Below are 15784 nucleotides of genomic sequence, written 5' to 3'. Positions count from 1 at the left end.
TCGAATGATTGCTTTTACGTTTGGCATGTTTGGAAGTGAACAGCAGTAACATTCTGCCCCATACGATGTTAAAAAAATATTGGATATTTGCTACGGTACATTTCGAAATAAATATCAGTAACATTCAGCTATACGTTTCATGGCCCAAAAATGTCTGATGTCTGCCTTGACGTTCAAAAATGAAAAACAGTAACATTCGGCTCCATGCGATGATAAAATAATTGTCAGATGATTCATTTCACTTTCGGAAGTGGACAGCAGTAACATTCGGCTCCGTTCGATAATGAAATATATGTCGGATGTTTGAAATGAATAACGGTAATATTCTGCTCCGTACGATGCAAGAATAAATAACAGATTGTTGCTTTAACATTTGGAAATGATTAATGGTATTAATCCGCTCAGTTAGATGCTAAAACAAATAGCGGATGTTTGCTGTCATGTTTGGAAATGGATTAGGATAGTATTCAGCTCCGTAAGATTCTAAAATGAATGTCGGTTGTTTGCTTTTACATTTAAAAACGAATAACGGTAACTTTCGGCTTTTTACAATGCTAAAACAAATGTCGGATGCTAACAAATGTCAGCAAATGCTCCCATTTTCTCATTTCAAACGTAAGTTTTGACCTCCTCAATATAATGGGCAACTTTTTAACATACGCCTATTTGTCAAATCTTTAAACACAGAGTAAGATGATTGAATTTTCTATTCATTTGTTTTAGACATGGGCATCTGTATCACTTCAATAATGCTTAATAATAATTTGTCTCTGTTTAGTAGGACCGATTTAGTTTTTGTAATGTTTTTCCTGATTTTTTTTTTTTTTTGTTACCAGATTTTACTTTCGACCACTAGAAAATAAAAATCAATGATATTGGTGGCCCGATAAAACTTATAAGTGCGGAACCCTGTGTATTCTATTCTTCATTGTGATCGGCCTATACTTCCAGATTTTCATAATCGCATTGCTGGGGAAAAAAAAAAAGTTTCAGTGCTTGCGTTCTCGGGGAAGTAAACTTCGTGAAAGGCCAAAAAAAAAAAAAAGTTAAAAAAAAAGGCACTACGAGGGAGATTGATGTTTTGACAGTGGAGCGTGATTAATGGCAAAGATATAACTGTCAGCAGGTGCGCCCCGACGGTTGAGAAATCTACGCGCACGGTATGACTGTCTCGATCAAAAATCAAAACACAGTGGTTAAAGAAAAGCAAATGATGGGGCAGCGCGTAGTGCTATCGTAAAGCACTCCATTGGCACGGGTGCTATGTGCATACCATGTACGTGTGTTGGTAGGTGTTGGGGATTTTCCTTGTCAGCTGTGTATCGGGTATTTCTTCTTGGGCGCGCGATTGTTCTGGTAATGGGTCTCAGAATACAATCGAGTGTGAAAACATTTGTGACATGTCTTCGCTGTCCACGCGCGCTTAATCGGAGATGCTGAGTGATGTTTGCAATTTCGATTCGAGCAACATGCTGGGAAAAACAATAAGTTAATTAAGATCGGGACATTAGATTTCCCTTCGAGGTAACCGAACTTCGAGTTATCTTTGTTCGAGCTACGCGAATTTTAATACACGGAAACTCCATAGGAACAATCGGGACTTTCATTTTGCCCCCGAGGTAAGTGATATTCGGCTTATCCGACGTCGAGGTATCCGAGTTTGACTGTAATATGGAATAATCTTCAAGTGTAATTCTTTATTGATAGATATATCAGATTAGTGTCCGCATATGCCCAGTCAAGTAATTTTCAGCTTTATTTCAGCATTTTTTGCTCAATTTCTGTTCGCGCATCCTCGTGTCTGTACCACCTACATGTACCTTTTATTAAGAAGGGGTAGCGAAAAGTACCATCCCAAAGACATATCTTCCTTTGAAAGTGGCTGGTGATTATGCAGTGAGACACTAGTCAATTGTCTTCCTATCTGTGAGGCAGCTCCAGTTTAGCACATACTTAAAATATTTCTTAGTGGCGGCATCAAACATGAGATCAAAGGGAATAAAACTGTTGTTACTCCATGTATAAAGCCTCCTTGGTTTGAGTTGCTGTCAAGTCTTCCTGAAAACTGAAATTTCTCTTCATGTCCTAACAATAGAATACAAGAACCTCCCTGATTTGGGTATTATTTTGGCTTACTGAGCTGCATGCAACACACAGGTTTCTTCCTGCTTGGTCTTCAGATTCTCTGTGATTTAGTATGAAAAATGTTTACAGCCCTGGTTTACATGGTATGTCAGAATTGATATCTTTTATGCCAGGATTTTGTGACTCTGCGAACAGTCACACAGTCTCTATGGTCAAATTTTTGAAGAATAACAATGACATTCATATCTCAAACACATGAATATGTGTGTGTGCATATATGTATATAAACATTTTTTTTTTTTTTTGGGGGGGGGGGGTGCTGACTTACTTTACATAGTGAATCAGTTTTTTTGAATTTGCTTTGTAGTGTCTGTTATGCCCTCTCTGGGTTTTCAATCTGGAATCATTTATGGTGTCACAATAGTCCAACAATATTAAAGAGAATGTGCTTTTTTCGAAAAAGTCAAACTTGACCTACCTCCTCTTACTCTTTTAAAAGTCATCATGAATAGTATTCGCATTGTCATGTCTTTGTAGCAAGTTGGAGAGTGTCAACTTTCTACATGCTTTCATAAAAAGAATGCCAATGGCACTTTGTTACGATGTAAATCTGAAAAAAAAAACCTTGTCTCCCACCACCTCCCAATAAAAGCAGTGACCACTAATACTATTATTTCAACTTTGTTTCATCAATCAAATCATTTTGGCCCACTATCAAAGGGGGATCCTAATGACATAACTCTTCGTGAATTTCTCAGTAATATCTTCTTCCACGAATATTTCAGTTGACTATAAAGGTCTGTCAAAGAAAAAGAGAATAACTATGGCTTTTCGTTTTTGACTGATGTTGATACTGCAGGGGATGCTGAAGAGAAGGAGCGAGTCTGTGGAAGTGGAAGAGGAGGATGGTGTCTCGCCCATTAAGAAACGAGCCTTGTCCCAACAGCCCAGGCAAGTTTCGAGTACTCAGAGCCCCGCCCGGTCTGATGAGAGAGGACCAGATGCGGCGGGCGTGTCCTCATCACAGATACCAGTCCGGGCAGGGAGCAAAGGCTTGCTCCTGGAGAGGAAATCAGCTCCCTCGTCTGAGGCTGACGCTGCCAAGGGTACAACCCCAAAGAGAAAGATGCTGTTTACTCCCAAAAAGGTTTCCCATGTACAGGTAAGTTGCTCAATAGAATGCCTTTCCATTTCTTTTCTATATCTATTTAGAACATTTGGGGGGGGGGGAATTTCAACAGATTTGTGTTTATTGCAATAGTTTGAAAGTTGAAGTCATCTATCGGGATCAAGTGAGTTATCTGGAAATCTCATTTTGGCACATGACATGTGATAGTGAACATCAGATGTAACCTTTATCACATTTCCAGCTTCTTGTTGACATCAGCTGTGTAGAATTTATACGAAGTAACCTATGAAGGATTCCTAAATATCAAAGGGAATCTCAAGTTGTTTTGACTATTCCCCCCCCCCCCCCCACCATCTCACCCTAGGTTAACAGGGGCCAGAGCCCAAGAAACAAGAAAGAAAAAAAAAACACAAAAAAACTGATGAAAACGTTGCTATACATTATGACAAAAATGCTACAGAGAAACAAAAACGGGTAGTCGAGAGCACAAGAAGTGTAAAAAAGAAACAACTTTTTTTTTTACTCATTGTTATTAATTTCTGTTGTTGAACAGAGAGTGGACACTCCAGGGGAATATACGGCAGCTGATAAGGATGAGGACAGGGCCCACGCTAGGCGGCGCTTCAACTACCTCAAGGAGATGCTCATGGAGGAACCAGAAACACCAGCTTCTCAAGGTATGCTGCCCCAGAAGACCATTAGTACAGACTACCTTTCTGAAGACTTCTGTTTTAACATGACAAAGGGCATAGAACTAGCAGGAACAAGGTCTTTTTTAATCTTATGTCTTGTGAATTTTGCAAGCAGTCTATAATTATCTCAGTACTTTACCATGCTTCACAGGAAAGACCTATTGTATGATCCTATGTTTGTTTGCTTGTTTTTTTTCGAGAATTTCAATATTTTGCCAGTTGGGATCTGTGAGATCCCAATGCTCTTGAGTGTTTGAATTTGTAACCGAGAATCACATTGATGTGTTGGTAAAGAAGGTTTATAGCTTTTCAAGAAAGAAGTAGCCATTTCCCACCCTTGATTTAGTTTACAGTGCATTTGTGGTATGGAAGGCAATATTTTCATGAGTTGCTATTTAGTAAAACTGGTTAACTTGCAAAATTTACAAATTGAACCATGTATGCAGTACTTAGAAATTCCACTTGCCATTGAAAACACACTGTGATGCCAAATGGTGTGTTGTGTTTCTTCTACCTATAGCCCACAATTGTAATCTTTCAATGAATTCAAAAGATGATAATAATTTCTATCCAAATCCATTCACAAACTATTTACATGAAGTTGCAAGCGAGGAAATAAACAAACAGTAACGGGCAAACCTGTAGCCAAAGTGGAAGACTTAATATGATGTCATTTTTCAGGTATACAAATGTGCTCTTTAGGTCGAGGGTTGTGAAGGAGAGGATAACACTGAATGCAAGCAAATGAATTCTTGAAAAATACTTGCGTTTTGGGGGGTTTTGGTTTTTTTTTGTGTCTAATGATGACGAAAAGGCAATCAGAACAATCAACACATCATTATTTTCAAGTTTAAGGGGGAGGGGGGATTGTGAACACCAAAAAAATCATGCAATTCTCAAATGTTCGTCTAAAGTTCAAATTACTAACTTGTGCTACTTCCTTGCTACAACTGATGTCTGTTCTCCAATATTCATGCAGGTATTTCTGCGCCAGCTGCTACAGCTGCTCCTTCATTGTTGACATCCACGACAATAGGAGCACTGTCCACACCCTCAGCAACTCCGCCAACATTCTCGCTCGGCCTTGCCACAGCTGCAGCCACCGCAAAGAGCACAGCAGCCAGTGTCTCGGCGCCCCCGACCATCGCCACAACAGGAGCTTCGGTTCTATCAGCCCTCAGCTCCCTAGTGAAGACAACGAGCACCAATCCCCTCTTATCAGCCTCGGACAGGGAGAAGCTGTCAGCCACCAGCTCAGAGAAATCTCTCGGGAGTGGCAAAGCCACCCAGTTCACCATTTCTGCAAGTGCCTCTGCAACAGTTACGGGGACTACCACCCAACCAAAGGAGACAGCAAATGGCTTCCAAATTCCCACTGCATCCACTGCAAGTGCTCCTAGCACCTCACAGGCACCTGCATCATTCAGTTTTCAAGGAATTGGGAAAACAACAACTAGTAGTCCTGCAAATGTACTTGGTGTGACTCCTGGAAATGCATCCATGCCACCTGGTGGACAGTCTGCAATGGCTGGTAATACCAATATTGACAGCAGTGCCAAGACACCACTTAGCCTGGGATTCCAAGTTCAAGGACTTGCCACGACAGTTGCCAACTCCACATCAGCAGTTCCTCCAAGCACAGCATTTGGTCTGGGCAGCCAAGCAGCTGCCACAACTAGCTCATCTGCTGCAACCACTTCCAACTTTGCATTTACAGCTACAACCTCCGCTTCCAAACCTCAATTCAAACCGATCTTTGGTGCTCCGAGCAGTGCTGCAACATCTCAGACGGGGAATGTCCAAACTTCAGCAACCAAAGCTGCTCCCCAAGCAACTGGAGTATTTCAATTTGGACAGTCTTCAAGTAGTGCTGCATCAACACCATCTGGAGGAATTCAGTTTGGGAATCCCCCTGCTCAAGGCTTGGGACTGGGTACATCAACAGCATCATTCCAATCAACAGCATCAACTGCTGCTACTACAGCATCAATTAATAAGCCAATGTTCTCCATGCCTAATGCTAGTACATCTGCACCATCTACAGCAGGCTCTTCATTCGCCCCAATATTCGGGAAGCCATCTGGTACTCCTGCTAATCAGTCAAGCCAAGCCAAAGCCGGGGGTTTCACTTTTACGCCAGCGGCAACATCAACCTCCTCTGCCATTCCTGGCACATTTAGTTTTGGGGGAACTAATGCAGCAGCAACAAGCACATCCACTGCAAACCAGTCGAGTAGTGTATTTGGTACTAATCTCCAAAATCCTCCAGCATTTGGAGTTGGCAAGCCAGTGGTTTCTTCAACTGCTAGTGTATTTGGAACTACGCCCACTGCTTCTACCCAAGCCAAGGCAATAGAGAGTAATGCTGCAAACACAGGTAGTATATTTGGTGGGACTACCAGTCAGCAGAACTCATTGTTTGGTAGTAGCAATCCAGCTTCTACAGGTGGAACAGCCAGTGTCTTTGGTGCCCCAACTACCCAACAGGCACCTCCATTTGGTGGGGGATCTATCTCCAGTGGAACCCCCGGCACCCCGGGAAGTATGTTTGGTGGCACCAGTGCCACAAAGCCAGCATTTGGCAACCCCATAGCTACGGTGACCCCTTTCGGCAGTGGAGCGAGTCAGCCGAGTAAACCAGCTGCAGCTGTGCCCACGTTTCAGTTTGGGTCAACCCAGCCAGCCGCGGCACCCCAGCAGCCAAGTCAGCCCCCTCTTTCGGGAGGCTTCAACTTCAGTGGAACCAAACCACCCCAAACTTCTTTTAACTTTGGTGAGTTTACCACCATCCAATGCATCATAATTCTGTAGTCGTAGAGCCAGACCATACACACCAATAGTCCTGCTTGTATGGATTTATGTAAGCTAATTTATGATGACCATTCACTGTAAGTGTGATCTATGTACAGTCAACAATACTTACAAGGTAGAGCAGGAGACTGGCATTCAAACTGTTTGGGTCATCCCTTCATTCAGGATAGCCAAGACGGCCTCAAACCATGCTTCAAGCTTATTTGATGCCTATCCAGCCTAGTGTCAACTTAAAGGGTGTGTACAGTTCTGGTCGAGGTGAGGATTTAGCTTTTAACGTTTTGTGAGATATTCAGAAACCACTCTATGAGATGTCAAAGAGCATGCAGTTCTAAGGGGTATCAAAAGTTATTCGATGAAAATCGGTTTTGAAATGGCTGAGATATCCAAAAACAAGGTGAAACAAAGAGATCCTAATAAAGTTGTGGCATGTCACCTTTTATTATTAGCACTTTTTTGGATATCTCGGCCATTTGAAAACCAATTTTCATCAAATAAACGTTGAATCCTTAAAATTACATGCTCTTTCATATTTCATAAGAGGCTTTTCATTATCTCACTTAGGAATGTTCAAAACATGAATCCCCGCCTCAACCAGTACTGTACAGTCATTTCAGGTAGCAACAAAATATATTTTCCCACAAACACCGATGCATTACAGTGTTGTATGGTGTCTTCGTCTTCATGCAATCAGTTATTAAAAGCATGCCGCCACAGTCTTGTCCATGAAGTCTCAAACAATCAGCCATGACAGCTCACGTATAACAATTTGGCACCTGGTATTTCATTTTCCTTGAACATAGTAAACTCTGAAAAGATTTTACTGCCATTTACTTTTAGATAAACAGTATCCACTTTCTTTGCCTGACCTGATTCTGTCACAGGGTCTCCAGCGGCACCCAGCAGCTCTGGCTTCCCGTTCGGCCAGACACCAAGCCAACCAGCAGGGGCCAACAGCCAGACAGGCTTCTTCTCAGGAGCCTCGGGTAAGTGATTTGCTCCGGTTCACACAGTGGGAGGGACAGCCAAGAGATAACAAAGATGAGCATGTTGAGCTAAACCCTCTTTTGATGTGAAAGAGAAAACACATTGTACATTTGTAGATGATGTCAGTCTGCTGTGCACTAAAGCTGTTTAAAGAATTGTAGGATTTTAAGGTGCCCCTGACTTTTGGACAAAGAACATGTAAGAATGACAAAAGATTGCAGCATGGTAGAATCTGGACGATGATTTCCCTTTCCAAGTACTCCTGAGGGTGTACATGTTACAGTGTACAATTTTAATGTGATCAAAGTTTATACTTAGATGTGACCACTTATGAAGCAATGAATACTTGTAAGCAAGCAACTGCAGGACCAACCACAGGACCAGCAGCAACAGTCACAGACTAAGAAATGAAGATAAAGTGCTTTGACTAGCCAATGTTTGTATCTATATGAGCTTCTGACACTGTGCAGTTTGTCAAAATGGAATCCATCTGTTAGATATCATATCAGGACATTGCCAAATTCATACTCCTGGACTGTGTTGAAAAAAAAAGTACTGTTTTATGACTCCTAGCACAATCATAAATCAAGGAAAGTGGATTCAACGATAAGGGTCATTCATGCATGCTGTGCAGAAGTATCAATGAAAGGAAATTTGGTCCACAAAAATATGCTCATAACTTGATTTTTGTTTTGTTTTAAGACCCCAAATTTTGACAAAATCCTGGAGAAAAGATTGCCCTCTCAGGTAGGACAAACTTAAAAGATTTGAGGTGGATCAACCAAATTGTCATGTTTTGGTCGATTACACAGAATCCTTACCTGTGACTTTTTGTGGATTTTGAGCTGGACAGTCATAAATTTGAGATATGCATATGAAACAATGCACTCACCAATGTATCTTGTCATGTATGGCTTTCAACAGGAGGGGCTTCTAGCCAGTTTAGTTTTGGTTCTCCGGCAGCCGCTCCCGGCGCAGGCACCGCCACCCCTGCACCAGCATTTGGGGTTTCCCCCAGTCCAGCAGGATCGAGCGGAGCACCGGGGGGAGGTTTCTCCATCGGCACTGGAGGAAGCAGTCAAGCCTCCAACCAGCGAAGAGCGAACAGGCTCCGACAACTTCGGAGTAAAACAGGGAGGAGGTGATAGCAATCTGTTACACATTAAATCCTCCCTAATATTCCACAAATCTATTCTTATATATTCAACGTCAGTCTGTTATACTTTGTGAATTTCTTTGGCATAATTACTTTGGGGACTTCTGCAGCAGAGTAGGGACAAGTTACAAAATCATGCAGTGGAGAGATGTTTTTGATATTTTGTGCAAACCGTGCCGATGTGTGCACTCCTTGCATATGTACATATGAATGTAAATTTTAAAGTGGCATTGTAACTATTTCCTCTGAACATGAATGACATGTTTTCCATGTGTAAGGATATGAGCATGGATTGTAGTTCCCTATTCCTTTTTACTATTTGACTAACTGTCATTTAGATTTATACTGAATCTCTCTTGTCGAACAAGCTCATTTTCTCATTGACTTCCATACACATATTATGGGCTCCTCCATTAGGAAAGCTGTCGTTCTATGTTGCGAAGGTTGTAAATATTCACTCTACTGTACGAGCTGAAATTTTCGCGGTGGTTTTATTTTCGCGAATTTCGCGAATCGCCTTTGAACCGCGAAAATAACAACATGCGAATATAACAACGCGCAAATAGTTACGTTCAGTTAGACCGTCGCAACCGCGAAATTAACAACACGCGCAAATGTCCTCCAAGTAGCAATTCGCGAAAATATCTGTACGCGAAAATTTCAGCTCCTACAGTATTGGGTCTTTAACTTGAAAGTGGAAATAGTTGTACAGACATCGATAAGATTCAAGACTCAACATTAGCAGTGGCATGGTGGCCTGGGGCTCCTAAAAATTGATGTAGGGCCACCAAATGTCCAAAAAGGCTATTTTTGATGGCCCAATCAGGCACTTAATATTTAAAATGGATAGTCATTTATAATCCAGGCCACCAAAGAAAAAGTTTGGTGACGAGCCCCATATTGCACATAACACAAGACCGGGAAGAAAATAAGAAGGTCAATTTTATGAACGGATGTGTACTGGGCATATTGGATTCAAAACTAAATTTTGTAATTTATTGTGTTACTCCAAAGAGCAGATAATTCCTCTTCATTTTTTATATTAATGATAGTTGGTTATTTCAGTTTTCATTTAAGCAAAAGGTAAAATTACCATAGTCAGAAATTCTGTTAGAACCACAGTGGTGGATTCAAGGGGGAACACACCATGCATGCACCCCCTTTTTTTTGTGGTAAAAACAAAAGAAAGAAAAAAAAATGTGGGGGTTTGTACGTCCCCCCATTAATTTTGTAAAGGCGCCCCCTCTTTACGGAATGCCGTGATCCACCCCTGAACAGCAAAAGATTTCACACAGTGAGTGTACTGACATAATGTGCAGATACAATGTATTGGAACACGATAGTTCTGCCATCGTGTGAGACAGTACATATCAGGGAAACAAGAAATAGAAATTTGATTAGAGTATGACCATGGAACTAAATGTCTGTTGTTATGAATAACTACCCTTTTGTGTTCTGTGCTCCAACTAGTTGGCATTTTCACTTACCCATATTACATGCATTTTTCTCATTATGCAGAAAAATGCAAGATGGGTCTGTCTATGTACAGTTTTGTTGTTCATTGTATATATTGTATGATGATAAATCTGTTTTTTCTAATGTACGTGTACACAGAAATCAGTTCCCCCAAAAGTCATACCAAATACTTGCAATTTTTTTTTTCGATAAACCATCTGGCAGCACTGAAATTGACAGTAAAGTTGTTGTTTAATAGTGTTTCCAATTTAAAATGTCTGAGTTTCATGGTCCTAAATGCTGTCAGTTTCTGTGATATTATGTTTGGGGTTTTTTGTTTTAAAAACTTGTTATTGTAGGGAGACAAGTTCTGATTGAATCAATCTTCATTCGTTGCTCACCATGGTACATTTGAAAACAATGACTAGTGCAAGCCTGCTAGAATAGAATTGCATGTCAGTGAATATGTGCACGGAATATGTGCACATTCAACTCCAGTCCAGATTTTCGGGCTGTGTTTGTAGTTACATACATATGTAGGGATCAATGATAAAGTTGTACACAATTCATTACAAGGGTATGCAAATATATGTAAGTCGGGCCAGCCTTTCCATTGCATGGTCTACCCATGCTACCTGGTTTATTTTGAAGTTTTGAAAGAAAAAAAAAAAAAAATGGGATGAAAATGATTGTCTTGCAGGGGCTGTGGAATGTTTTTAGGGTGTTGGGGGGGGGGGGGGGTGGGGTCAAGGGTCAATGGTACCCTCACAGCAGAGTTTGACATTTTTTTTTTTTGGAACTATGACAATGTTAAACAGTGTCTTCATTGAATGTCATGCTCATACACATGGCATCATTAATAGTGTGCCAAATTCACCTTTTGTTAAATTGCTTTTATTTGTTTGTGAAATTGTTGTTACTATTCAGACTCCAATGTGGTATGTATGCGTGTATCCAGTGATAGACAACAGAGGACAAAAAAAAGTCCCAAGCTGATGTGTCAGATTATCCTTTCATGTATTTTGTGCATGGTACATGTATATTTTAATAGTACACACAGATTTTACACAGTGGCCTGTCTGTGCTCGGAGAAATCTTGAGCGCTTTATGAATTCCTCTGTCAGAGTTGCATATGAAACACAGAGAGCTACATGTACATGTGTGGCACAGTAACCTGTTGAGGATTAGCTGATTTTGCTGTATAACGAATTTCCCACATACACCTCTCCCAAGTACACTTATTCCTTGGACAAGTCTTCAACAGGTAAAGAAGTAATCAGTCACTCTCTGAAGGGAAAATTCACCTATAAATTTAGAGCACAACACATCCAGAACATATTGGCACTAATTCAAGAGGAGGTACATTTACAGCTGTGCAGGGATTGAAATCACATTGGTTTCTTTTTTGGTATGAATGACACAGAAAATGTGGTTTAGTATACAAATAGTGAATGGTCACGAGTGCAATGGTACGAGATTTCGCACGAGGTGAAAGATAGAGGCGCTCTATTCAACGAGGCGAAGCCGAGTTGAATAGTGGGCCTCATCTTTCACTGAATAGAACGAAAAAATCGAACCAAGTTGCACGCAAAAATAGAACCAAAATTGCACGGCGCGTTGAATGGAGTACTTATTGAATATCACGCCACCAACAATCCTCCAATCAAATTACAAGGATCTAATTGGACGTTGTATAAAATTCAGCATTCAACACCTCACTGTTTCTGTGCAAAAATGTGTAGCAATATCATATCTTTCTGAAAGTCATTCCTGTGGAATTCAAGGAATGTCACTACCTTTTAGACTTACAGGCAGTACTTGGGGGAAAAGAAGAGTCAAAGTGTTGTTGGCCTTCAAACATTTGTTCTTTGTAAATGAAACACAAAACAAAACAAAACATGCGCTCTGTAAGACCCCACCTCCATGTTGTGTTTTGTTTTGTGCTGCAATATTATCTAGATGATTTGAAGGAAGGCTTGATTCCATAGGGCTATCCTTCAGGTAACATTGTATTTTACAGTTGGAAGCTAATTCACAAACTATAAAGACGATTATTAATTTGTTTAGAATTTTACATACAATTATAATTAAAAAAAAAAAAAAACAATTATCGTTGTTTGTCATTGTTTGTCATTGGTGGTTTTACAATCCCAGGTATGACACCAATTTTTTATGCAGCAGAATGATTAGTGTATGAAAGACATGTTTATCAAAGTTTTTGTTCCTGTTGTTGAATTATTATTATTTGTTGTTGTTTTTATGTGGTCCTTCAAAGGGATAAGGGCATGGATATCAAGACTGTCTATTCAATTCATGTTAAGACGCTTGGCCCTGTGTAGTACGTGCTACATTGGCCACTCTGTCTTTTTTTAATCTATATCATTGCTAATTTTCAAATGTGACATTGTAAGCTAAAGTCATGTAAAATGCACATGAAGATTGCACAGTCATGAGGTTTCTATATTTTAAAGATGGAGTACTAGTATATAGGGGTAGAAGTGGATACAATCACACACCACCAAAGAGTATAGAAGCTAGCACTAAGAGGCCTTACTCCCACGATTTCGCTTAGTATGCTCATGGGCGAAATACGGGCGCCATTATCTGGCAGACCGATAGAGGGCATATATTATGTGATCATAGCAGTGTCTTAACATAGTAGTGATTTCTGTCTCCCTTTCATTTTTTTCCCCCTTTTTAGGGGGCATACAGGGGAAGAGATGTACTTAGGACCTCGTTTTGTCATACAGAAGTATCATTCCTATCTAATCATGAAATGCAATTGAAGAAATGTCATTTATTTTCCAATATGTAGTTTGACAAACTTTGAGCTAAAGTAGCCTGAGAGAGAAAGAGATAGACGGCGTTTGTCAGCTCATACACAAACTTTGAGGGACTACAGATTGAAAAGTAAATGACATTTCTTCAAAAAAATTTTTAACGTATCGACAGAAAATATGCTTCTGGTGATATTTTGAGGTCTGAAACACAATTTTACTGCTGTGTGCCTCCTTAAAATGAAGAAAATGTAAGGAAGGAACAGTTCACTCCATAGGCTCACGCGTTAAGAACATTGTGTTATTATTACTAAAATGGCGGCCATTGGGCTCCATGTGGGGCTCCATGGCGTACTACACCCATTTGCATGCGAAATCGCGAGAGTGCGCCCTCTTAGCGCTAGCTTCTATACTCTTTGAACACCACTGTATATAAAGCTGGTGTGCATTTCTCCATGATCATGTGACCAACATAACATTTTCTCTTTGCCTCTTGTATTTTTATATCTACATTTGTATGTACCACATGTCTGTCTGTAAACCCAACCATGTGTGTGACTTGAGCACAAGGTTGTAAGACTGTATGGCCCGAATTCACGAAGGTGGTACAAATGAAACCATGGTTTAAACCATGGACAAAATCTATGGAGCGCCAAGTGTCGCATGGAATATTTCGTTACGAAATCAGTCATTTCGTCCATGAAATGATTATTTTGTAACGAAATGACAACGTTTGGTAACTAAATGAACACTTCGTCCACGAAATGATAATTTCGTTAACGAAATGGTCATTTTGTCGACGAAATGACCAATTTCGTAACGAAATATTCCGTGCGACACTTGGCACTCCACAGTTTTTGTCCATGGTTTAAACCATGGTTTCATTTGTACCACCTTCGTGAATTCGGGCCTCAGTGTACATCAGTGTACCATGTTTTGTCTGAAAATGTGCATTACAAATGGGACAAATACTTTTTCATATCTTGTTGAATAAAACATGACTGTAATCAGATGCCGCACAGACCTCTTCAACAATCACAACAAAATTGATTCTAATTCCAGCCATTCATGTTGCTGTGCATTGAACTGGAAATGTGTCATAAAATGCTTGTAGAACCATCATTTAGAATCTTGAAACATTTTCTTGTGCTAAATAAACAGAGGTATGAATGAATTAAATAGTTGTGTATTTGCAGTGTTTTTGAAAAATTATGTTGTTTTTTCTGTACCTGTGAGATGGTGTGTGTATGAACAAGGAGTTACCATAACTCCTTGGCATGCATGAGTATTTTCTGATTGCATTCAAATGTGCTCTACAGAATTTGTAGAGATTATAGATCTGTATTTTGTACTCCCTATCAAAGTAGTACAATGAGGCTAATTGCAACCACCCATGCTGTATATATATATACATGTATGTAATCTATCGTGACTATTACTGCCATAACGAGGCTCAAATGATATAATTATGTATGTGTGTGTATGTATGTAAGTATGTATATATGTAATATATATACATAAATGTATATATATATATATATATATATATATATATATATATATATATATATATAAATATATATACATACATACATACATACATATATATAATATATATACATACATATATATATATATATATATATATATATATACATATATATATATATATATATATATATATATATATATATTAATTTATTTATTTATATCCATTTCTTAACTCCACACCATGTTCAAGGACCATATCAGACAGACAGAATTCAAAGAAAATATAAAGAAAAAGTTCAACATATTTTTATATTTTTCTATAATAGCATAATGAAAGAACACATTCGAAATAAAGAACCTCTTTCAGGAAGAGGGGAGAATAATATTACTGGTACCCTTGAAGGGATGGAATATGATAAGATCAAATGGGGCTTCAATTTTCCAACATATTGTGAGATACATTGTAATAAGAAACCTCTTATGAAATGATAAAGAGCACACAATTTAAAGAGATATTCAGAGTTTATTTGTTGAAAACTATTTTTTTAAAGGCAGAGATATCCAAAAACAAATCCTTAGAAAACTTTGTCTTAGTTTGTTTTTGGATATCTATGCCTTTTCAAAACCAAGTTTCAAAACAAATAAACTTTGAATTTGATATTCCTGTTAGAAATGTATGCTCTTTGATAATTCATCAGTGGTTTCTTGATAATCTCCATCAAAGTTGAAATCTGAATCCCCTCTCTCAACAACGAAATGAAATGAACTGCGTGAATGAAATGTAAAAAATACCCTTGGGCATGTCCAGGGAAAACGTCATGCCTTCTACATGTATTTCTATGCGATATTTGCGGCTACCATAACGTGACTGACGATTGCGCGTTGTGATTGGTCAATTAGCGACATTTTCCGATCGGCGGTAATTCGAAGACGTCAACAAGTACGAACGCGTACGTCCTACATGCGGGGTTCATATGGTGAGTTTATTCCATGTAAAGGTCCAATATGATATTATTTTGTTGCAGCCGAGTTTGTATATAAACATGACTGAATCGGAGAACTACTGACAGTGTGTAGAACTGTAACAATATACTAGTATTATTGGCAATTTATTTTTCGTCGGATCGCTCCACGTACATGTACGTTACCGTGTACACAAAGCGCGCTACCGGCCGTTGCGTTGTGTGTGTGGGCACCAACC

General features: G+C 39.5%; 1 protein-coding gene across 1 annotated transcript in view; it reads left to right on the top strand.

Annotated features, from left to right (window-relative positions):
- The window catches only part of LOC140238599 (uncharacterized), a 9583-nt gene extending 433 nt beyond the window's left edge, over positions 1 to 9150 (top strand). Inside the window, exons 2-6 of the mRNA XM_072318499.1 lie at positions 2945 to 3247; positions 3768 to 3891; positions 4886 to 6679; positions 7602 to 7703; positions 8629 to 9150. Of these exons, the coding sequence (XP_072174600.1) occupies positions 2945 to 3247; positions 3768 to 3891; positions 4886 to 6679; positions 7602 to 7703; positions 8629 to 8849 (2544 nt within the window). The 3' untranslated portion in view covers positions 8850 to 9150. The remainder of the gene's footprint in view (positions 1 to 2944; positions 3248 to 3767; positions 3892 to 4885; positions 6680 to 7601; positions 7704 to 8628) is intronic.
- Positions 9151 to 15784: the final 6634 nt, after the last annotated feature.

Source organism: Diadema setosum, chromosome 15 (assembly GCF_964275005.1).
Source record: "Diadema setosum chromosome 15, eeDiaSeto1, whole genome shotgun sequence".
Classification (NCBI taxonomy): Eukaryota; Metazoa; Echinodermata; class Echinoidea; order Diadematoida; family Diadematidae; genus Diadema; species Diadema setosum.
This window is presented reverse-complemented; position numbering and strand designations above follow the sequence as displayed.